The 25,082-nt window shown below is 40.0% G+C and overlaps 2 protein-coding genes across 3 annotated transcripts in view; one reads left to right on the top strand and one right to left on the bottom strand.

Moving 5' to 3' along the window:
• The window catches only part of Ndc80 (NDC80 kinetochore complex component), a 37,871-nt gene extending 24,690 nt beyond the window's left edge, over positions 1-13,181 (bottom strand). Inside the window, exons 1-7 of one of the 2 annotated variants that reach the window (XM_059278217.1) lie at positions 13,015-13,181; positions 11,892-12,001; positions 9,899-9,976; positions 7,225-7,348; positions 6,956-7,128; positions 4,999-5,101; positions 1,624-1,713 (exon numbers count right to left, since the gene is read on the bottom strand). In XM_059278217.1, coding sequence (XP_059134200.1) covers positions 1,624-1,713; positions 4,999-5,101; positions 6,956-7,128; positions 7,225-7,348; positions 9,899-9,976; positions 11,892-11,992 — 669 coding nt within the window. In that variant the 5' untranslated portion in view covers positions 11,993-12,001; positions 13,015-13,181. Of the gene's footprint in view, positions 1-1,623; positions 1,714-4,998; positions 5,102-6,955; positions 7,129-7,224; positions 7,349-9,898; positions 9,977-11,891; positions 12,002-13,014 lie in introns of those variants that run through there. The other variant, XM_059278218.1, reaches the window with a different exon arrangement.
• A 278-nt stretch (positions 13,182-13,459) lies between these two features.
• Positions 13,460-25,082, top strand: part of Mettl4 (methyltransferase 4, N6-adenosine) — a 33,585-nt gene continuing 21,962 nt past the window's right edge. The window contains exons 1-4 of the mRNA XM_059278220.1: positions 13,460-13,511; positions 15,244-16,059; positions 18,057-18,119; positions 21,266-21,635. Of these exons, the coding sequence (XP_059134203.1) occupies positions 15,670-16,059; positions 18,057-18,119; positions 21,266-21,635 (823 nt within the window). The 5' untranslated portion in view covers positions 13,460-13,511; positions 15,244-15,669. The remainder of the gene's footprint in view (positions 13,512-15,243; positions 16,060-18,056; positions 18,120-21,265; positions 21,636-25,082) is intronic.

Here is a 25,082-nt window from a genome sequence, read left to right on the forward strand (position 1 = left end):
ACAGTGCTCGAAGGAGTCAAGTCCTGAAAGTTGTCCTCGGATCTCATGTGTGCATGTGACACACATGGATGTACACACACACACACACACTGTAAAAAAAAATGGTCACTGATACTATGCTAGTCAGTTAATGTAGCTCTGAACTATTTCTCAGGCATTAACAAAAGATGAGACAGGAATGATTATCACTTTCAGTTTGTGAGAATGGCTTTAACAAGATAGAGCTAAAACTAGTGCACACAGCAATTGTTCCTCTGAGAGACCTGTGTAATAACTGGTCTTTAGTATATATCAGGCAGCACACATAATCTAAAGTTTATTTGTGAGCCGATGTTTGTATTTTAGAATACGGTGGGGTTTGCTATGCATTTTAGGCTCTAATAAAGCATATGGAACCAACTTATATCACCTGCCAATAACTGCTTTTCTCTTTGGCACTTATGATCTTCCTTTTGTTAGCCTTCCGCGTGCTGAGGTTATGGGAGCGTACCACCACACCCAGCTGTTGATTACATTTGGCACAACTACTTTTGGAAGTGGTAACTGAGCTAAGTGACAATACAGAAGTCAAAACAAAATAAACCAGAACCTACATTTTAAGAGCCAATATGCCAATTCTGAATATAAGACTTCAGCTACTGTGAAGCCAAAGCGGAAGGATTGTGAGTTCAAGGCTTGCCTTGAGTACAGAGTAAGTTTAAGGGCAGCCTCAACAATTTAAGAGGACTTTTTGGCATGACAGATACCCACATAGCTATGTTTTGTATCGCCCATGAATCACATTAAAGTAAGATACAGGAGGGAAAAAAAATCTTACCTATAACATGTATATTAGTTCCAGTACATCCCTTCTTTCTTTCTTTTCTTTTTGAGACAGGGTCTCACTATGTAGCCCAGGCTGGCCTTGAACTCAGAGATCACCTGCCTCTGCCTCCTGAGTGCTGGGATTAAAGGTGTGCACCTGGTTATATCTGCATTTTTTAGTTAACATTTTTAAGTTTCTGTGGTTAGTAATTTTAGGAAGTTATAGTGTCATTTCAATAGTAGGCACACTAATAAGTATTTTTTTAAAGATCAATTTTATTTTACTAAGAACATTTTCTTTAGATTGATTTATTTTATGCGTGTTTTGCTTGGGAATGGTTGTCCATGTTGTCAATCCCAGCATTTGGAAGACAGAAGCAGGGAGCTCTCCTTGAGTCAGGAGTCAGCCTGCTTTACACAGAAAGTTCTAGGATAGTCAGGAATACATACTAAGAATTTGGGCAACTTTGCCAAGGCCACCTTTGCTGCCCTCCCCATGACCTTCAGCTTCCTGAGCCCCCGGACCTCCAGAAAGAGACTGTACTCATTCACTAAGTCTCCCAATCAGGAATTTACTGACCATCTTGTGAAACCTCACACCAGTGTCTCTGTTTAGAGGACCCAGGATTCAGCTGTGGCCACCACATAAGGGTTTTTACACAAGAAAAATTAATGAATTAAGTCTGATTAAAAAAAAAAAATCGACCTCAGAAAAAAAATCAACCTTAGAAAGTAAAAGACAAGTTCTATAAAAGAATACTTTTTAGTGAAGACTATCAAAGCAACCTCTTTATATATGTTTATGGTAATGTATAGTACCTTATTATGTATAATTCCATCTTCAGTTTCTTCTCCCCAAGACTGTCCATCATCAAATAAAGGTAGGCTTTCCTTCATGGCAGTATGAACCTAATTAACACACAAACAACACATTAAGTTGGCTGAGTTGATGAATTCATTTTTTAAAGAATTATTTACTTTATTTGCATTGGTGCTTTTGTCTGCCCATATGTTTATGTGAGGGTGTCAGATCTCAGAGTTACAGACAGTTGTGAGCTGCCATGTGGGTGCTGAGAATTGAACCCTGGTCCTCTGGAAGAGCACTGCTCTTAACTGCTGAGCCATCTCTCCAGCCCCAGAAAACACCATTCTTGTAAATTGATAAGAAAAAAGGAAAATAAGGCTAGAGAGAAGGAGGTAACAGCATGATCTACAGTCCTGGCAACCTGGGTTTGATCCCACATATATGCTGTAGCATGTATACGTGTGCACATGCACATACACATGCAAACACACAGTCATAATAATAATGATGATGGTGATGTAAAAGGAAATAGGAAATGATAGGCAATTACTCTTGTGCCTTTTATAAGTTACTCTTGTAACTTTTATGTCCAACTTTAAAAACAAAAATATGAAAAAATTAGCAATATTCTTTTTGCTGGTCATGCTGTCAATTATTGAAAACATGAACAAGGGACCTGGCTCAGTAAGCAACTCCAAAAAGTTTTCCTCTGACTTTCACATGTGTGCCATGGCATGTCTGTAGTAGGTAGCTGTTCCAGCTTTGACTTCGGAGCACTGCCCCTAGTGAGGCAGCTGGTAACTGCCATGCCCACCTATGACCTGCCCCTGGGGCGTGGCCAAGACGGGAGCCCTTAAGCCCCAGATCTGTATGTGCCACGCTGGTGCGCTTGGCTCCTCGTCATCCTGGATGCTGGATTGCAGACTAAGTCAGAGTTCTCCAGAGAACCATGCTGGACTGCACCTCACCTCTCCTGGATCCTGTGACCAACCCCTTTATGGTTGTAAGTTACCCCAAAATAAACCTTTTAACTACCAGATAAACTACATGGAGTTGCCTTATTAAATCCCCCATTTACATGTCTACACATAGCTTACGCACACAGAAATAACAAACTAAAAAGCCCTTTAAAGGCATTATCAGGACTGGGAAGTATAGTTCAGCTTATGCACAGTACATAAGAGGCTCAGACTCTAACATGAATCTAGGGAACCAGAAGTCAAGTGAAAACCTGGATATGATGCCAAGCACTCGTGGTGCCAGTTACTTGGGAGTTCAAGGTGGGAAGATTTTAAGACTACCCATGAAACACAAATAGTTTCTGTTCCAAAGAGGTGAACCAAAATAACCACTCATCATATCCTAGCCACTCCTTTCTCAAATCCAAAGCAATCTGACAACAGAACAAAACACAACACGCCCCCCACCCCATCACTGGCTCAGTTTGAGATGAAGAAATGTCATACAAAAAGGTTTAAATTAAAAGCTGGATGCAGTGGCACACACCCGTGGTTCCAGCTATTTACCAGACTGCAGTAGGAAGATTATTCGACCCCAGAGTAGCCTAGTACAAAAGCACATGGTGGGATGTAAAACTATGAAAACAAGCTGTTTTAAAATTTCCAAATAGGTAAAGAGTTTAAAACAGTAGGCACACGATGCTCTCACATGGCTGAGCAGAGACGGGGTTTCTCTGTATAGACCAGGCTGTCCCTAAACTCAGAGATCCGCCTGCCTCTGTCTCCTGAGTGCTGGGATTAAAGGTGTGTGCCATCACATCTGGTGGCTGAGTCGTTTTAATTGCTACAAGTTTTCTTGGAGGAAGAGTTTTTCGTAGGTTGCAAAAGCTTAAGAAACATACAGTCATGTGCTGTGGGATGTTCTGTATGGCAAATGTGTTGCTAATTAGTCAATAAATAAAACACTGATTGGCCGTTGGCTAGGCAGGAAGTATAGGCGGGACAAGGAGGAGAATAAAGCTGGGAAGTGGAAGGCTGAGTCAGAGAGACACTGCCAGCCGCCACGATGACAAACAGCATGTGAAGATGCTGGTAAGCCACGAGCCATGTGGCAAGGTATAGATTAATGGAAATGGATTAATTTAAGCTGTAAGAACAGTTAGCAAGAAGCCTGCCACAGCCATACAGTTTGTAACCAATATAAGTCTCTGTGTTTGCTTGGTTGGGTCTGAGAGGCTGTGGGACTGGCAGGTGAGAGAGATTTGCCCTGACTGTGGGCCAGGCAGGAAAACTCAAGTTACAGTCATGCATTGCTTAATGATGGTGACACACTCTGAGGAATGATCAGGTGATTTTGTTGTGTGAACACCATGGTGTACGTACAAAAACCTAGGCGGTATAGGTCACTTATTCCACGTGCCCCTTGAGCTAGTCAAGAGACACGATACATGAAGCTGCTGAGAAAATAACATGGCACTGCTTTATAGTAAAAATTATTTGTTTTAAAAGTGTAGGACGCCCTAGGGGCTGGAGAGATGGCTCAGGGATTAAGAGCACTGACTGCTCTTCCAAAGGTCCTGAGTTCAGTTCCCAGCAACCACATAGTGGCTCACAACCATCATAATGAGATCTGGTGCCTTTTTCTGGCTTAGCAGCGATACATGCAGGCAGAATAGTGTATGTATAATAAATAAAAAATATCTAAAAAAAAAATGTAGTGCACCCTAACATGAGTCTAGGAAACATGTTAGGCAGCACTAACCCCATGTGCTGTACTTTCCTATGGCCGCAGCACAGGTTTATATCAGCATTGCCACAGACGAGCAAATGTTGCAATGGCTCCATCACTAAGTGACAGAAATAGTTCATATTCGTGATACTTTTATAGGACCACCGTGTCATCCATCGGTGACTGAAACAACAGGCTGTGACACATGACTGTACACATTTTCAGAGGAAACAGGACTTTGAAACCTATACCCAGGGCTGAAGTATACCTCAGTGGTAGAGCCGCCCTGGGTTCAACTCCTAATACCACAAAACCAAATAAAACTACCTCCAAAGAAAATGACTGAAGTTATTTCTTAGTTGGGAGAATATTCATTCTATATTTCCCCCCAATTTTTAATGATAATACTGATTTCATTTATAAAGGAGAGAATGAATTTCATAAAGACAGACTATAGACTCATTTTTATCTAAGCTGTAGCACCTAAGACAACGATTTCTAGGTCAAGCAGAACTTCTCCCTGCTCGCCTTTCTTATGCTAACAGCTTGAAGCACTTCAAATCAAATGGGCTTTGAACACTGAAGGAGGTTTGAGACAAGTGGCAAAAGTCAGATTGGAGAGAAATAGAAAATCTTTGTGAGGAAAAAACAAAACAAAACCCAAACTTTTAAAGGTAACATTTAAACTATCAATCCAGTACCTTGATGCTGTCTATGAGCCACAGCAAGGCGGACACAATGTGAGGCCAGGTATGAGGGGCTCCCACAGTATACATGGAGCTCTTGGACAGTGCAAAGGGATACCTATGGAAACCAGCAAACAAGGAGCCATCACAGTAGGAAACACAGAGGCTACACTAAAGTTACGTTTTAAAGCTCTGCATACACCTGCCTAGTCTGCTTGTTGTGAAGATATTTGAGTCTACCCTGGTGATCTTACTCATCAATGATTTCTGTGTATTATTCACATTTCAGATTACTTTGCATAGTGTTTAACAGGCGAGTATATAGACTTTTCCTAAAAAACCTTTTTATTTTCTTACATTCAGTGTACTTCTATTACATATTAGTGATTATCTGTCACTAAACCTACTTCCCTGTGTCTACAAACAAACAAGCAAGCAAACAGCTCTCCTTCCTCAGTTTCCCCACATTTGTTCTGTGCTTTATTATAAATAAAGATTTATGCTTTTTAACTTTATCTCTGTGCTGGTTAGTTTTGTCAACCAGACACAAACTAGAGTTATTTAGAAAGATGGAACCTCCATAAAGGAATTGCCACCATTAGGTTGGCCCGTGGGCATAGCACTTTCTTAATTCATGACTGATGGAAGAGGGCTTAGTCCACTGTGGGCGGTGCAACCCTGAGTAGGTGGTACTGGATTGTAGAAGAAAGCAAACTGAGCAAGCCATGGAGAACATGCCAGTAAAGAGCTCGCCTTCATAGTTCCCGCCTCTGTTCCTGGATGAGATTCTGCCCTTACTTCCCTCAATGATTAATGTAATAAACTCTTCCGTCAGTTGGTTTCATTCTGTGTTTTATCCATGTACCAGGAAACCAAACTAATCTCATTGTTTTCATCAGACCTTAATGTTATGGTTTTGCCACTACAAACTGTGGTAACCAGGTTGCACTTTATGTTTTTTTGAGACAGGGTCTAACTGGGTAGCCTGGTATTCATCATGTAGACCAGGGTAGCCTTGAATTCAGAGATCTACTTGCCTTGGCCTTCAGAGTTCTGGGATTAAGGCTGCCACCGAAGCAGGCTGTACTTTATATTCCTCATTGTTGAGCTTTATGCTCTTATCACCTTCTATAATAATGGACTGCTATGGTTTGAATGTTTATTCTGCAGAATTCTGTCCCCAGAGTCATATACTAATGATACAAAGAGATGAGACTTCTGTCAGGTGAGAGCCCCATGAATGAATCTATTCCTATATTAATGGGCTTTTGAAGGCATGGCATTATTATCAATGTAATCTTTTTCTGACAAACATGCTCTTCCTTGCAATGTAATACCTTCTAGCAAGTCATGACCCACCAAGAAGGACCTTCCTTATTAGAGGCTGAGTAGATGCTGACACCATGCTTTTGGGTTTTCCATCTTTCATAACCAAGTTTTGCCAGTCACACACGTGTGTGTGTGTGAATAAATATATATATGGTGTGTTTTAAGCCCGCAGATCTTCTGTACCGAGTAGTCTAAAACAGCTATATTACATAAAAATGTATTTATATATCTTTAATTTTATGTGTATAGATGCATATAGGTATAACATGTGTGTGTCTGGTGGCTGTGGAGGCCAGAAGAGGAATTGTTATATATGATTGTGAGCCACCATGTGGGTGCTGAGAACCTAACCTAAGTCCTTTGGAAGGGCAGTCAGTACTCTTAACTACTGAGCTATCTCTTTAGCTCAATAACTCCTGTATTTTACAAATTACTAAGCACTGGTATTTTGTTATAGCAACAAAAAAAGCTGAATACTCCACAATTTATCAATTTTCTTTCTCTTCTGTTTATCCTACCCATACATCTCACAGTGCTCGTCCTAAAACTGAATTCACTTATTCAAAGTATTCACGAACTTATTACATGTGTTTCTTTTCTGTATTCTGATAAGATCTCTAGACTAATAAAAAATATTACATACCCAAGGTCTTTAAAAATTCTTGGGACCTCTTCTTCAAATTTTGTATCAGGAAGTACATATGACGGGCTCAGGAAGCCATGAAGAAAGGCAAAGATCCTTAGGAAATCTTTGGTTGATGGGGCTTGCAGAGACTTCATGGAAACACCATGCACATTACCATTTTCTATAAGAAACTACAATCATTTTTATGAAGCATCGGAAGTTTTGGATTAGAAAAAAAATAACAGAAACAAAAACACACAATTCAGACAATTTAAATTATAGAATACCTCATAGAGCTGTCTAGTACACTGCTGAATGAATGCTTTATCATTAAGTGGTCTTGGATCCTTGATTTTTTCAGAACTGGAAAATATACCAAGTTGACTATTCCTGGATCCATGTCCGCTAGTCCTAGAAGAATATTTTAAGAAGGCAATGAAAAGTATTTCCTTCTGTGTTCAAAACTGCATTATTTCAAGGCTATTCATAACACACACACACACCCTTGTAACAACAGCATCAAACACGAATCTTTAATTTTTAAATAGCTAAACACAATGTATTACTTAAAGCAGGAGGAGAGCGTAATGTGAGGCTACAGCAGTTTTAGGCATAAAGTGACGTGGGAATAAAATGTACTTCTGGGACGGGAGATGTGTCTCAGTGAGTGTTTTGTTTAGTGTGTGCAGGGCTCTGTGCTCAGTCCACAGCACCACAATTACCAAAGCAAACCAAAATGAATTTGAAGGTGTGTTTCAGGCCCACAGATCTTCTGTACCAAGCAGCCTACAAATCTGTTCCATTGCCTGAGCACTTTCATTTCTATTTCCCCTATAACTGCTCCCTTACTTCTATCCCTGGCCTGCCGCTACTCCTTATGGGAAAACTGTCTTTGAGTATCAAGAGTTAACATACACGAAGAACTGAAAAACAACATTTAGACTAAATGAACACTCAATAAATATTGGTTTGTAAATATTCATTTCTATCAGTAAATTCTCAGAACTGCTCTAAAAGGAGAGTCTGCCATTATCTCCATTAAAAAAATAGAAAGATCTATTTTTATTTATGTGTAGTGTGTCTGTATAAGGACATTCCACATGGGTGGGTAAGTGCCTATGGAGGCCACAAGAGGGGTATCGGATCTCCTGGAGCTGGAGTTTCAGGTGGTTGTGAACTGCTCAGTGTGGGTACTGAGAACTCAATTTGGGTCCTTGGGTAGAGCAGCAAGCACTCTAAACCACTGAGCCACCTCCCATTATCTCCACTCTTCCTATCTCCACTCTGATACACAGGGAATTCAAAGCACAAAAAGGGGAGGTCATACCCCAGCTTAGACAAATAACAGAATGTGTCCTGTCAATCAAACTTTCTCCATCTCCAATCCAGACAACTGCTGATCTAGTCCAGAAAAAGGCCTCCAAGGTGCATCTAGGTATCACTACGACAAAACTCAGATGCTATTTGTTCTTTTCACCCTTTCATTCTTTCACAAGTACAGTTTTCTAGAGACTGAATTCCTCAACAGTCTGAATGCAGCAGCAGACATGGATTCTAACCATCTTCCATTAGTCAGATATTAACGGTATCTGACTTTAAAAGTGGGAGACCATGAGACCATGTTCTGCTTCTCAATTAAACTGTTTTGCATTGGAAATGTTTGAATTCTAGTACATTGTGTGTGTGTGTGTGTGTGTGTGTGTGTGTGTGTGTGTGTGTGTGGTCAGAGGATAACCTGCAGTAGTAGGTTCGATCCTTGTACCATGTGGGTCTGGGGACTGAAAGCAGGTCTTTGGGCTTGGTGATAAGTGCCTTTACCTGCTGAGCCATCTTGCTCGACCAGAAATGTGGTGATAGTTTATGCTCTAACAAATAAAGCTTGCCTGGAGATCAGAGTTTGGAGCTAGCTACTCGCTAACTATAGAGGCTAGGTAGTGGTGGCATACATCTTTACTCTCAGCACTCGGGAGGAGGAAGCAAGAAGATCAGGAGTTCTAGGACACCCTGGGCTATACCAGATTGATCCAGTTTAAAAGAAAAAACAGAGACAGGCAGTGAATGCTCACGCCTTTAATCCTAGCACTAGGGAGGTGGAGACAGTAATATAAGGTGGGAGGAGATGGGAGCTAAGCCCCCACTTTTGGTCTGAGGATTTGGTAGAGGTAAGAAGTCTCTCTAGTGGCTGGCTCCTTCACTTCCCTGATCTTTCAGCTTTTACCCTGATAGCTCACTCTGGGTTTTTATTACAGATTTATTAATTTATAAGACCAATTAGAATTCACGTTACACAGAAACATTTTTAAAAATTAAAAGCATTGCTGGTGGAGGTGGTGCACTCCTTTAATCGGAGCACTTGGGAGGCAGAGGCAGGTGGATCTCTAAATTTGATGCTAGCCTGGTCTACAGAGTGAGTTCCAGGCTAGCTAGAGTTACATAGAGAAATCCTGTCTCAAAAAACAAAACAAAACAAAACAAACAAGCAGAAAAAAATTAAAAGCATTTTATTTTTGAAACCATGTAATGGGAATATTGTTATTTTAAATTTTTATATTGACAGTTTAATTTAATTTCTAATATAATTAATAGTGACAGATCTAGACAATAAAACAAAAGCTCTGTGAAGTCATCATTAACTTTCAGAGAGTAAAAGACTCAAATGTTGCACTAGAGGATGGTTGCCCTTTTACCATCTGACTCTACAGTTTCTGAGAACCAGGTATAGAACATGGCACAGACTTGACCATCACCTTATAGTGATAGAACAGTAGTCTGAATCTGTTCATCTCTAGCATCAGCAAAGCAGATACCACCTAGAATTTTAATCATCTAAAACAGGAAAATTGGATAACTTTTGTCTTGAAAGTACCTTTATGATATAATTTTTTTTTTTTTTTGTCTCTAAGGGAATCAATGAATGGCTAGAAGAATCTATTCATTAAACATAATGAAAAACTTCGTTACCTTTTACCAAATATTGAGACTTTTCTTTCAGATGTGGGTTTGTTTGTACTCGGCTTTCCAAAGGTTGTTCTCTCTTTGCTTTAAAGAAAAATAGAAAACAAGTCTTTAAAGTAATTGTCAAAATATCAGTTCAAGTAATCTTGGAAATATGTTAGAGTAAACACCTCTTTTCCACTCTCTATAGCAAGTTTCCAAAACCACACAAGTTTTTGGCAGCTGTTTTCACTGGAATGAGCTAAAAGGTGGTATAATTTTAAAACGTTAAAAATTTTAATCTAGGGCTGGAGAGATGGCTCAGAGGTTAAGAGCACTGACTGCTCTTCCCGAGGTCCTGAGTTCAATTCCCAGCAACCACGTGGTGGCTCACAACCATTTGTAAAGAGATCTGGCGCCCTCTTCTGTATACATAATAAATAAATAAATCTTAAAAAAAAAAAAAAAAAAAAAAATTTTAATCTAAAGCTGGGCGATGGTGGCACACGCCTTTAATCCCAGCACTCAGGAGGCAGAGTCAGGCCGATCTCTGTGAGTTCGAGGCCAGCCTGGTCTGCAGAGCGAGATCCAGAACAGGCACCAAAGCTACACAGAGAAACCCTGTCTCGGGGAGGGAAAAAAAAAATTTAAATTTAATCTATGGTCCCCCCCCCCCCCAACCCAGGGCCTTGTGCTTGCTAGGCAAGCGCTCTAACACTGAGATAAATCCCCAACCCCTTAATCTATGTTTTTTTAATCTTAAAATTTATTTACGTATGGATAAGAATTTTAAGAAAAATATAAAAAATAATTAAAGGTTGACAGCTATGTTTGAATTTTTTTTCTTTTAAAGCCTACTTTTTAAATGTTGAGATAGAGTCTTACTCTGTATTCTAGGCTGTCCTAGGACTCACTATGTAGTTTAGGTTGGCCTCAAACTCAAAATTTTTCTCTCAGCCCCTGTACTAGGTACAGCTACTTAAAGTCATATTTTCTGAACTCTGAAAAAAAAATGGCAGTGGTGAAGTTTTTCTTCTAATATGATTCAATGCACAAAATCTTCTGGTGTCAGCAATGTGTAATGATTAAAAAAAAAATGTGCTTCAAGAATCCGGAAGGAACATATGTAAATTGTTCAAATTTCTAAAAGCAGGAGAGGCTCATACTACATAATTCCAAGTAATTTAAGAATGGCTGATTAAGTAGCTCATATGTAGACGTTATAGGATATGGGTACACAGTGGGTTAGAAACAGCCTTCTGTGAACTGGAAGAAGAGCAACACTCAGAGTGAAAGGCTAATGCTTATGATAACGATTTCTTTGGTTGGTTGCTTTGTGAACTATGTCTTGCTCTGTAGGTTGGGGAACTACTGTATGGCCCACACTGGCCTTGAACTGACATCGAGGCATCTTCTTCCTGGAGCCTTTTGAACACTAGGCTTACAGGTGTGTGTGACCACACTCAGCTATGATAGCAAGCTCATTTGGAAACTCTTCTCCCTCCATACTTGAGGAAATAATTTTATAGCTTATCATCAAAATCGCTTTGATTTTATTACTACTTTTTTTTTTTTTTTTTTTTTTTGGTTTTTCAAGACAAGACAGGGTTTCTCTGTGTAGTCCTGGCTGTCCTGGAACTCACTTTGTAGACCAGGCTGCCAACACTACCCGGCCCGATTTTATGACTATTTTTAGTAGTTGGAAACATCTTAGCACCTGCTTGCTTAAACAGTTAATTACAAAGGAGGAGAGGAAGACAAGGAGTGTTGAAAGGGCTCAACCATCCTTTGATAGAATGCTGGTAGAGTATCTGACTTGGGAATTAGAGAAATAACGTGGCAAGCCAATCCACCTAGCATCATGTCCACTTTTAGGTTTCACTGACCCCCATCCAGTACTACCCGGAAGAGACAAGATTCACTAAGACATCACTTACACTTTTGCATTAACCATTTCTTACATTTTCTCCGCCTTAGATAGTACAGTATGCAGGTGAGAACCATAGGTGGAGGTACTTACGTTTGAGGGGTATGAAGGCCTGGTTTATTGAGGTCCAGGGATCTCAACTCCTGTATAGAGAGGCGGCCAGCACCCCCGGTGGAAACTGAACTGCGCTTCATGCTTATAACCTAATTCATGATTTCAATATTAGAAAAGTGTTCCAGATGCAAGCGGTTCATTAAGCAACAATCATCATTTTTATCCTGGAGTAGAAAAGCAACTAAGTTTGTTTCTTTATGATAGTCTTTTCCCTGGGTGCTATATTTGTTTTTCATGTATACTTAAGTCCTCACTACAAAGAACACCTATGCAACTTCAAGTATTTAATACACTCAAACAACGCAATACAAAAATGAACAATATGATTCCTGCATCACAAGGCAATCCATGATTACAAAATTCCTATATGTTATTCCTGACCACATCACTGCTATCGCTTATGTCTATTTCAATGCTAACTCACAGGCTTCCTGGCAAGAAATCTCAGGCTCCTTTACTTCCCTCAAAATGTTTCCTTTGGTTTCAAAACCAATGTTTCTCAGTTAATACTCACTACTGTCTTTCTAGTTCTAATCTCCCTTTCAACAAAGAGAAACAATCTGGTCCACAACATGATGTACATACAAGCTGCTTCCATTTCCAAAACACATTAGTATCATAAGCATGTCTGTGTCGGATCCTGCCTGTCTCCATCCCTGCAGTGTTAGAGACTATCCACTCAGCCTTTGCAGGTCCTGCCCTGGCTTCCTTTCAGGGTTTGACAGATCTCATTTTACTATTTGTTTTGTCTGGCTGGGGATGGAAAGCCAGGACCTTTAGCCAGGACAGGCTGTGTACTGAGACACACCCCTCCTTGTTTGGCTGCTTACATTCCTCTTAGATTTTATTCTCAAAGACTTCAGTTTCTCAGGCTTTTCTCCGGACAGGGCTTTTAAGCTGCAGCATTAGCATGCGAACTCAGCGCTCCAATCAGCTCCTCCCTGTCACTCCCCACCCGGTCAGTACCCTCTTCTCTCTCTACAAGCCTTGCCGGGCACAAACTCACTGAAATGTGAAAGCAGAGCCTGGCAGATTCCACCCCGGGCTCTAACGCCGCAGAGCATTTTCGCACGGACAGAGTTAACCCCACGTCAGCAGTTACCTTCCTCTCGGCTTCTCGACGAGACCCAGCGCCCAACTTGAAGTAAACTGCACACAACTGCACACGAAAACAGCCGCCAAAACCAAAGCTTCCGTCTCCGCCAACCAAGGGCCGTTTGAATTTTGAAAAAAATTCCGCCTCCGTGACGTCAGACGCCTGCGGCGAGTACGCAGACGCGTTTCCTCCGCGCCAATCGCAGTCGCCGGAAGTGTGCGAGGCGGTCGCTCCTCAGCGCACCCGGGGCCCCTGGCGTTTTGTAGCCGGTGTCCTTGTCCCGAGAGGAGTCTGGTCCTATCCTCGAAACTGGCATTTAGGACACAAGCGACGTCAGGATGGAGCGGCCCAGGCGCTCCCGGGGTCCTGTTCCGTACAGCAACATGGCTGCGCCCATGGACTAAGGAAGCGAGGGTTTCCTTTGGCTTTGTAAGGAGGACCAGGTTTACATGAGGGCTGTTTCCATGGGGAGAGTCTAGGAGGCAGCGTGACCTTTTCTGACGGTAGGAGAGGCTATTGAGTGTGGTGGTGCTCTGCTGGGCAGAGGCCAGGAAGAGTCTGAAGGATAAATAGCTGCAGGGTGCTCCAAGTGCTGTGGATTGTCCCCTCCCAGAGTGGAGAACTACAAGCAGGCATTGCAGTTCCCAGACAGTGGTGGGAGGTCCTTGGGCGAAAGTTTAGATTCCTGAATCTCGGAGCTGTTGAGCATTAGCTAGAATTGTAGTTTTGGGTCTAGCAGCCTTTTTGAGTCTCAATTTTTCCTAGCCATCACGTTGTCTCCTCAGCTCACGTCATGATGGGGGTGGGTGAGGGGGGGTTGGGGGAACCAAAATCGCAGGTGTCACCAGGAACCCCGTCACTAGTAAGTCATCAGATGTGTTAGCCGTCGTTATGTTTCAGATCCTGTGAGCAGCAGTTTCATGGGGATTATCTCATTTAGTTCTCCAAACTAATGACGATAGAACATAAAAATGATGCCTTTGGTCGGGCGTTGTGGCGAACGCCTTTAATTCCAGCACTTGGGAGGCAGAGGCAGGGGGAACCAGGTCAGCCTGGTTTACATAGTTCGGGGACAGCCAGAGCAACATAGTAAGACACTATCTCAAAAACAAAAACAAACAAACAAACAAAAAAACGACCTAGCCATACAAAAAGAACTTTGAAGCTCAGTGAAATCAAGTAACTTAGCCTGAAAGTGGGGCACACCTTTAATACCAGCACTGTAGGCAGAGAGAGGTGTCTCTCTGTGAGTCTCTTGAATTTAAGGCCAGCCTGGTCTACATGGCGAAGCCCAGGCCAACCAGGGATTCATCATAAGACCCCATCTTTTTTTTTTTTTTTTTTAGAAAGATTTATTATTTATTATATACAGTGTTCTGTCTGCATATATACCTGTAAGCCAGAAGAGGGCACCAGATCTCATTATGGATGGTTGTGAGCCACCATGTGGTTGCTGGGAATTGAACTCAGGACCTCTGGAAGAACAGCCAGTGCTCTTAACCTCTGAGCCATCTCTCCAGCCTAAGACCTCATCTTTAAAAACTGACAAAAACTAGTTCTCGGTCAATTTCATAAGAAATCTGACTATAAATGCTATTATTATTAGCTGTGCCTTTCACTTATTTCTTCTCTGATGCCTTCTTAAAGTTTCCACTACATCATAATTAAATAAGCTATATCCAGAACTGCAAAACATAGTTTAAATGAAGATAAAGTAGTTCTGAAAAACTAATTTACTGGAGTGTGGCGCAAACAGATTGCAGGTCTAGACCTTTAATCTTGAAGTTCTGACCTAGAAAATTAGTTAGGTATGCGCTTCTGATGTGTGATTCATATTGCAGTTCCTTTAGCTGGAGCAGTCTTTTTTTTTTTTTTTTTTCTGGTTTTTCGAGGCAGGGTTTCTCTGTGTAGCTTTGCGCCTTTCTTGGAACTCGCTTTGTAGACCAGGCTGGCCTCGAACTCACAGACATCCGCCTGCTTCTGCCTCCCGAGTGCTGGGATTAAAGGTGTGCGCCACCACTGCCCAGCTGGAACAGTCTTTTGTTCTTACTGTTCTTCCATTGATGGCTATTAAACAGGGCAGGGATCAGAGTAGTAGAATGACATCCTGTGGCAAATATAGTTTGAAAACACAAAGGCTAACTCTTCTTGAAATTCTGTGGCCCTCTCTAGACAGGTTTATGTAATTTAAGAAGGTGTATTCTTGTAGGTAATTACTATTCTTTGACTTGACAGGACACTCACCTTTTAAGGACTTATTGAACACTTGGATAATGTGGACTAGTGCCTCAATCCGAGGACCAAAACAGGACCATGGAGGGCAATGGAAGAAAGGAGGATCAAACTGGGAATCCAGATCCATCACTCTAAAAGCATCTTTGGCCAAGTTGGCTGAAAAATTTGAATGACCAACTCTAAAATTAAAAGACATTTAAAGTATTGCATTTTTCCTTAGAGGTGCTATGTATGTTTGCATATCAAACATACTGGTGTGTATGAAGTACATCATTGAAATATAAGACATTAAAAACCTGATTTTAAAAGTTTTTTTTTGTTTGTTTGTTTCAGCACTGGGTGTCAAACCCAGCACCCCCACACTGAGCTACGCTCCAAGCCCTGCTTCTGACTCTTGATTCTCAGTTCTTTTTTTCCTTTTTAAGTATGTCTGTGGTACACCATTTGCCACCTGGGTGGTTACTGGATCATCTTTCTTTCATTAACAAGGTCAACTACCAACTTCACCAGCATCCAGAGCCTTCCTGCAGTAAAAAGAAGCCCACTTCTGTATGCCTGGATTCTCGTCCGATGGAAGCCATGTCTCCTTTTGGGGCTCCTGCTGCGGGCTTTGCTCTTGACTCCACTACTGTGCCAGGCCATGAGGATGGAGGAAGCTGTGAAATGATCACCCAGAAATACGTTTTCCGACCTGAGCTGTTTAATATCACCAAACCTCACATAACTTCAGCTGTTCGCAAAGAATGCCAACAAAATAACAACCACGAGAATTTAGTGTCTGGTAATAAACAAGAAGTCTCCATTTCTATTGGGAAGGTAGGAAGTTTTAAGATTTTTTTTTTTTTAATATGAAGTAAAATTTTAATTCCAGTATCTCAAATAACTTTCTATTTCCTAAGTATAAAGAAGAATTAATAGTGGAGAAGATGTTAGCATACCCAAGAGCAATATTTATTTTATCTATCTATCTATCTATCTATCTATCTATCTATCTATCTATCTAATTTATTTATCTATCTATCTACCGTTCTGAACAACACATTGCATGTCTCAAAAAGTAAGCAGAAAAAAAAAAAAAAAAAGTAAGCAGAAGCCTGGAGAGGTAGCTCAGCAGGTAAAGGTGCTTGCTGTCAAACTTCATGGTCTGAGTTTGGTCACCAGGGCCCATGTAATAGAAGGAGAGAGCTGACGCCCACCGATTGTCCTCTAAGTTCCACATGGGTGACATTGCTATGTACCCTTCCTCTCAATGTACAATGGATGAATAAATAGATAAATGTAAAAAAAATAAAACACAATGTAAACAGTGGGCTCAGAAGTCAATTGTCTATAAAAGAAACAAAACTCTTTTTGTGTAGTCCAAGAATGGACTCCGTCATGTGAGGAGGATTCTAAGTAGTTCAGGTTGTCTTGGAACTCAGTGTGTAGACCACGCTGTTTTCAACTCATGGCCCTGCCTCTGCCTCCAGAGTGCTGTGATCACAGGCACATGCCCTCACTGCCTGACGGATTTCTCATTTTAATGTGGGAAATACAGATGAGCACATGCAGTGAATTCTATCATGATGGCATTTATGTTATTTCTGACAGGCTGATGCAAATTACATAACTAGCCTAATCTTAAATCCTCTTCTGTGTTTAGCCAACCATAAGTATTTTAGCCTGTTTAGAATTTGACACTATGTTAATAGCAGGTCAGCAATGAAAAGGAGGAAGGTACAGCTGTGTTCCTGATCTCATATGCTCTGTTGTATGTCATAGTCAGGCACGAAATGCTGCTAGTATTGGTTTGTCTGTAACCCCCAGACCAGTCCTGAAGGTCTTTAAACATTTTATTTGTTTATTTTTCTATTTATTTATTTATTTTGTGCGTGTATATGCACATGTGCCATGGTATACATCTGGAGGTCAGAGGACAGTTTTCAGGAACTAGCTCTGTCCTTACTCAATGGTGGGTCCTGGAGATTGAACTGAGGTTGTTGGGTTTGGTGATGAGTATCATCTTGCCAGGCTTCTAAACACCTTTTAAAAATATTAAAATTCCTCTTTTTTTTTTTTTTTTTTTTGAGAGGTAGTCTTTCTATTCTGCATCATACCTGGCACTTCTTTCTTTCTTCCTTTTCTTTTTTTTTCTTTTTTGGAACAGAGTCCAGGTAGCCTCGGCTGTTCTGAAAAGCACTGTGTAGCAGAGGATGACCTTGAACTCCTACCCTGTCTGCCCCTACCTTTCATTTCTTGGTATTGCAGACCTGAGATGTCATACCTGGCTTTGTGATTTTTTTTCTTTTTCTAAAAAAAAATTATTGATTTAATGTGTATGAGTGTCATGACTGTGCGTATTTCTGTGCACCATCTGTATATCTGCAGAGACCAGGAGAGGGCGTCAGATGTAGTGCAACTGGAGTTACAGCTGGTTTTGAGCAACCATGTGGGTGCTGGGAACCGAACCTGGGTCTTTTTAAGAGCAGCCAGTGCTCTTGACTACTGGCCCTTCACTTCAGCCCCAGATTTTCTTTGATAGCCTATAGATGGTTCATGCTCGGGAATGAAGAAAGTTGAGAGTAAAGATACCTTACTCGTATAAACTGATAGGTAACTATGGCAACTAGCTGCTTATGAAAAATCACAGTTCCTTCATATTCCATGGGCCCTTGTACCCTTTGCACTGATTTTGATCTCAGTGGACCTTCTTACCTTTAAAAAAATAGATACAATATTAAAAAATGTAGTAAAAAAAAAATCTAACAGTTTTCAAAATGTCAACTTTTCGAGAGACAGCAACATTATTTTTTTTCTTGTCACCCTCTCTTTAGAAACGTAAAAGATGTCTGGTTTTCAATCAAGGTGAATTGGATGCCATAGAATTTCATACAAAGGTAAGTATAAAATGTTTATTGATTTTGTAGGAAGATTAATATGAAGTAGCATAAAAATGAACAAAATATATTTTAGGAATAAAGCAATTGTTTTAGAATTGGTCAGAATTAGAATTCAGGTGGTTTATTTCTTCTCAGTAATAAACAGTGGAAGCCAATTTTTATTAACACCACATATGCTTCTGTCAGTCTGAGTAGTTGATGAATTAATCTTGTGCTATTGGTTAAGTTCATTGAGGCTGTTCAGTGTTTTTACTCTTGCATGTTTCCTCTCATGCGTTCAATTTAGATTCAACAGTAAACAGCTGAACATGGATTGTTATTTAACTTTCTGTATGTAGCTATGACGTGAAACAGAGGGATTATTTGAGGGTAGAATGGTGACCAGTGATGGCTGGAAGAAGGATGAGGAGAGTAGAAGGAGGCTGTCTTATATATGAAATCAGCATGATAATGTATTTTTGCAGAGTCAAACTGGCAAAAAAAAAAAAAATGCATAGAATGAATTAGAACTTTTAAAAAGTCCGCACAATTTGTATTTGCAAATTGGAAATGATGTGGGGATGAAATATATAACATGGCAAATTATGAAAATAATGCTGACAATTTATAGTGGAAAACCCCCCTGAAAACAAGAAACCTTCCAAAAGATTCAACATGAGAATAAATAACTATAGCAGTAGATGATGGACTGCTGCATGGAGGTAGCCTTCAGAGGGCCAGCTCCCATGATCACATTTTGATGTCGTGGTTTGTTGTGGCACGGGTGTGTGGGTTCACGTGGATCCGTGGAAAGAAGATTCAGAGGCATCTTAATTAAAAAAAAGAATGAATCTAGCCTTTCATGGCTGCAGGGGGCTCCAGCCTTGAAGGACTGAAGCACTTTTCCTTTGCCCAGGGCATTTTTTTTCTCTGTTTACAGTTTAGCCAGTTAATTTCTTATCTTCAAAGCAACCCGAAAGGAGCTTCCAAAGATAAATGCCAAGTGCAAATCCCTCGATTTCTCAGGGACCACGGTCTTCCGGGTTTCCTGAACCAAGTTTTGCATAGGCCTTTGATCCTTGGGGGACTCTCAGACAAGATTCACAAAGGAGAAACAAAAGGCATTGGTTAAACAAAGGATGGATTAGGGCTAGATGCTACTCTCTGGAGCCAGGCCAGGAGTAGCTCAGCAGGAATACAGCCACAATCTTGTATTATGATGAATTGCTGATTTTTTGTTAATTGTTTTATTTAGCCTATAAATAATGAGGTTGATCATGACATTTTCATACATATGTATCATTGTACTTTGCTCATATTCCACCTCCAGTACTTTTCTCTCTCTTTTTAACCCTTTTTGCTAGTCCCTCCTCCCTCCAAGTAGTCCCCCTTCTCCCTTCATGATGCATACATACACACAGAGTTAAATAATGATATACATGCATGTATCATCAAATGTACATTCTGCATGAGAGAAAACATTCATCTTTTTGCTCCTCTTCCCCCCAGTTATCTTGGTTTGAACATTTGGTAGATCTTTTCATATTGCTGCTATAGAGGTTGTGGAGTAGGTAGATTATATACATTGAATTCTTTTTCCCCCAGAAACTCCCATCCTGTTTTTCATAGCTGCTGTACAATTTTTGTGTTTCCAACAACAGTACATTCCAACTTTTCCACGTTTTCATCAAAACCTATTTTGTTTTGTAATTGCCATCCTAATGGGTATAGAATGGACTCTCGTTGTGATTTATGTATTTTAATATTTTATATTTTCACTTCTATTGTGAAAAAAATTTTCTAATCTCTCTTGTGATTTCATCTTTGACTTGTGTGAATTCTTTAGAACAGAACTATTTCATTTGCATTTGGGGTTAGTTTTAGTATCATTTTGTTCTTGATTTCTAACTTAAATCCTTTGGGGTATAAGAATAAATTTTAGTTTCTTTTAAGTTTGTTGAGCTTTGTTTCATTGCCCAGCGTGTGAATTATCTTTGAGATTGTACTGTGTGGGGTTGAAGATTATGTTCTGTAACTGTTGGATATAGTGCTCCTATGTGTAGGATCGAGAACTTCACTGTCTGCAGAATTTGTGTTTCTTGTTTTACACTTTCTGGTGGATTTGTTTTTGTTTTTGTTTTTTGTTTTTTGGGTTTCTTTTTTTTTCGAGACAGGGTTTCTCTATGTAGTTTTGGTGCCTGTCCTGGATCTCGCTCTGTAGACCAGGCTGGCTTCGAACTCACAGAGATCCACCTGCCTCTGCCTCCTGAGTGCTGGGATTAAAGGCGTGCACCACCACCACTGCCTACCCTCTGGTTGGTTTTAAGAGGTGGGTTTAGAGCAGTGTCTAAGGTCAGTATTTCTCCCCTACTGAGTGACATGATTACCCAACGCTCCAGTGAGGACTGTGAAGACTGAGATTTAGGAAGTGAACAAGTTAGCCTACCGTGAAGTTTCATAGATGCTGGCAGAAGATGTGGAATGTCTGGACCAGATGTGGAATGTTCCTGGCACAAGGAAAAGCATGTGCTTTATGTTGATATGCCCTTTGTACCCCGTGTCCTATAAGAATGTTGCGAGCATAGACAGTGGTTATTTTTCTCATCACTACATACAGATGTCTGACAGAAACAACCCAAGCAAGAAAAAGTTATTTTTGGCTGGAAGCTTCAGCATTTTCTATACATATGTCGTCACATTATTTCATAGGGGGTTTATGACGTGTGTTTCATTCTGTAGAGTTCAAAAGTATGCTCTTAACACTCTTATAATCTTATTATACTATAAAATTACTCTAAGCTGAATAAGAGTAGATTTTAGCATATTAAATAAAATAGTCAAAGCACAGTAGAATTAGTTATTTGGAAAATTATTTTAATTGTAATCTAATTTTATTTTATGTGTAGAGATGTTTTGCCTGCGTACATGTCTGTGTACTGTGTGTATGCCTGGTGCCCTCTGAGACCAGAAGAGGGTGATAGATCTCCTGGAACTGTATTGACAGCTAGTTGTGAGCAACCGTGTGGGAGTTGGGAATTGAATCCAGATTCTTTTTAAGAACAGCCAGTGCTCCAACTGCAGAACCATCTTTCCAGCCCCTGTAAAATGATTTTAAAACCAGTATTGTTTTAATGTACTTTAAACAATTTTTTTTTTTTTAACAGATCAGAGAGCTGATTTTGGATGGATCTTCACAGTTAATCCAAGAAGGTCTCAAAAGTGGTTTTCTTTATCCACTTGTTGAAAAACAGGATGGCAATAGTGGCCGCATCGCTTTTCCACTTGATGCTTGCAATTTGTCAGAATTCTGTGAGATGGCAAAGCAGTGGCCTGCCTTGAATGAAATGGAGCTTCAGACGCTACGGTTGCCGGAAGATGATATGTCTGTTATAGAGCTGGATTTATCTTCACAGGTCATTGAAAACGGCTCTAGCTTTTCCAAAATGATTACTTTAATGGGGCAGAAATACCTGCTACCACCAAAAAGCAGCTTTCTTTTATCTGACATTTCTTGTATGCAGCCGCTTCTGAACTGTAAGTAGTGTTTATGTTTGTTTTAGAAAAAGATAACTTTTCTGTCGTCTCAGAAGTTAACAGTATGAACTTTGAGTGTAAGCTCACTTTTAAAATGCTGACTTTTACTCTGTTATTTATTTTTGAGACCGAGTCTTGTTAAGTAGCCCAGGCTGGCATTGAACTTACTATGCAACCCAGATGGTCTTGATATCTCAATTCTGCTCGATTCTGCCTTAGCTAGGATGCTAGGATTATAGGTATATGTCACCACACTTACCTCCTGGTTTTTAAAAATAAATAAATTTTTATGACAAATAAAGGGTTAAAAACTGATACTTAAGAAAACAAATATAATCCTTACTTATGCTCAGGAATTTAGAACACACTTGTGTTTAACCAGGAATTTATCTATCAAAATGAAAATATTTCAGTTGTGAATGTTAATTTCCAAATCATTCCTAGCCTTTAAGATTTTTTTTCATTCCTAGCCTTTTATGTTACATTTTAAGTCTTTAACATCTTTTTTTTTTTGGTTTTTTTTTCTTGAGACGGGGTTTCTCTGTGTAGTTTTGGTGCCTGTTCTGGATCTCGCTCTGTAGACCAGGCTGGCCTCGAACTCACAGAGATCCGCCTGGCTTTGCCTCCCACGCCACCTGGCTCAACATCATTCTTTTAAGGAAAAGAAATGTTAAATACAAACATCACACCAAAGCACATGTTTTCCTACCGGGAGATGGATTAACACATCTGTGTTTTATACAACCAAGTACTTTTGCAGCAGTGTCCAGTAGTTTTCCATAGAGGTTTTGTTGTTGTTGTTTTTAATATTCCTGGGGCTGGAGAGATGGCTTGTCATGAATAAAAATGCTCAAAACCCTTTTCAACTACCATGGATTTACATCTTAATTTCAAGATGCCTTAAAAAATATAAAATTACCTTAGCTAAGAACTTTGAATTGGAAGTATTATCTCTTATTGGCCAAGATCTCCCTTATTTTGGCAGTACAAAGTCCAATTAGTACTATTATAATAGCTTTGCTTAAGCATTAACTATTGCTGAATTCCTTTTATAGAAGACCATAGTGAGAAAGGATCAGTGTTCTACAGGTACTAAAGAAAAACAAGTTTTCAGATACTGGTCTTACCTCTAAATCATTTGTTACCTAAAAATTCCATGACACATTTTTTTTGTACAAAGTTTAAAAAAGTTGTTGAAGTCTACAATCACCCAGGTTGGTAGTCATGTACACACAAAAACTTAACAAGCTTGATTTCTATGACTACTTCTGAAGTCCCCTGAGGATTAAGTGCTATAAGTGTATCAGGCTTCTAACTCAGTGTTACATGTTGTTAATAAATTATAACTTATCCTAAGGAATGTGGTATGTAAGAGGTGGTAATGTAATCAAGTTGAATTTAATCTGTTATTTGGATATTTTATAGCAGCATTTTAAGTTATAAGCAACTGCAATATACTTTGCTATTGAAAAGCTTTTGATTACTGGCAAGCCACCTTATGCCTGGGTGGTTATCCATTGATAGTGTCTGTCATAAATTCTTCAGAGTAGGTGGATAGGGATGAGTTACTGAGAATGTCGTTGTTTCCATTCTCTTTTAATCTTTTACATTAATGCTTTAAAAACAACCGCTTCCTTATTTTATTTATTTTATTATATGTAGTTAGAATTTTGGGCTGCCAACCAGCTCCCAATTAAACATATGGAGACTTATTATTAATTATGAATGCTTGACCTTAGCTTAGGCTTGTCCCACTAGCTCTTATGACTTAATTTAACCTGTTTCTCTTCATCTACATTTTGCCTCAGGGCTTTTTACCTTTCTTTCATTCCATTTGTCCTACTTTACTGTTTCCTCTGTGTCTGTCTGTCTAACCCCTGGTGTTTCCCTGGCATCTCTTTCTCTTTCTTCCTTTCCAGGCCTAAGTTCCTCTTCCTGCTTACTCTCCCTGCCAGGAAGTCCTGCCTGTACCTGCTCCCTTGCTATCGGTCATTCAGCTTTTTATTAGACCAATCAGGTGCCTTAGGCAGGCAAGTTAAAACAGCAACACATTTTTTTTTTTTTTTTTTTTTTTTTGGTTTTTCGAGACACGGTTTCTCTGTGTAGTTTTGTACCTTCCCTGGAACTCACTTTGTAGACCAGGCTAGCCTTGAACTCACAGAGATCCACCTGCCTCTGCCTCCCGAGTGCTGGGATTAAAGGCATGTGCCACCACTGCCCTGGGCTGCAACACATCTTTATATAATTAAACAAATGCAACACATCTTTACATAAACAAATGCAACACAGCTTTACATAGTTAAACAAATATTTTGCAACAATTATGTGTTTTTTTTTATTATAATATAATGACATCATTTCTCCTTTCCCTTTCCTCCCTCCAAACCCTCTCATATATGCTACTTTGTTCTCTTTCAAATTCATGGATTTTTCATTAACTGTTGTTACATGCATATATGTATGTAACCTGCTCAGTCTGTATAATGTTACTTGTATGTATGTTTTCAGGGTTATAATTAGGTTCAAGGGAGATAAATATACAGGGAGAAAGGAGGCTAAAATAATAGCAAGGGTATCTGAAAAAGTCATAAGGAATCATACTGTTAACTATCTACCTAAACACACACACACACACACACACACACACACACACACACACACACACTTTAACTTAGTATAATGTTATTTGTATACATATTTTCAGGGCTAACCATTTGGTATTGGATAAGCAATTGGTGTGTTCTTCCCTCAGTAAGACTGTTCCTCCCACTCACAGCATTCATGCGTTGCCTATAGGTTTTTGTATAGAGCTGACTGGCCCCTTGTCCCCTTTAGCATGCCTGTTGTCCTTGTTCAGCTCATATTTAAGCAGTCATGTTAATGAGACTTTATAGGTGTAGCATCTGGCATTCCTAGGATACACAGTTTCACAGCAAACTCCACGATCCTCTGGCTCTTACAATCTATGTGTTCCCTCTTCTACAACGTTTCCTGAGCTTTAGGTATGGGAGTTGTTTTGTAGACGTATCCCATTGGACCTAGGCTCCATCACTCTGCATTTTGCTTGGTTGTAGTTTTCTGTAGTGGTCTCTATCTGTTGCAAAGAGAAGTTTCCTTGATGAGGAATGAGGACTATACCTATATATGGGTATAAGGGCAACTATTTAGGGTATAGTTAGGGATTATGCTGATCTAGTAAAGTGACAGTTATAGGTTCTCCTCCAAGATCCATCACTTCACTAGTCCTGGGTAGTTGGCTGGGTTTCCAGTATGATTTCCTCTTGAGTGAGTCTGAAGTCCAATTAGAGAGCTGTTGGGTCCCACCAAGGTCTGCATACCACTGCTGCACCCTTAGGGTTATTGTGCCATGCTGGTCATTGTTGTGGTTCCTAGGCATCATAGCTGGATGGGACTGTTGGTTGCTTCCTGACTTTGGACGCTTGCACG

The sequence above is a fragment of the Peromyscus eremicus genome, chromosome 13 (genome assembly GCF_949786415.1).
Source record: "Peromyscus eremicus chromosome 13, PerEre_H2_v1, whole genome shotgun sequence".
Classification (NCBI taxonomy): domain Eukaryota; kingdom Metazoa; phylum Chordata; class Mammalia; order Rodentia; family Cricetidae; genus Peromyscus; species Peromyscus eremicus.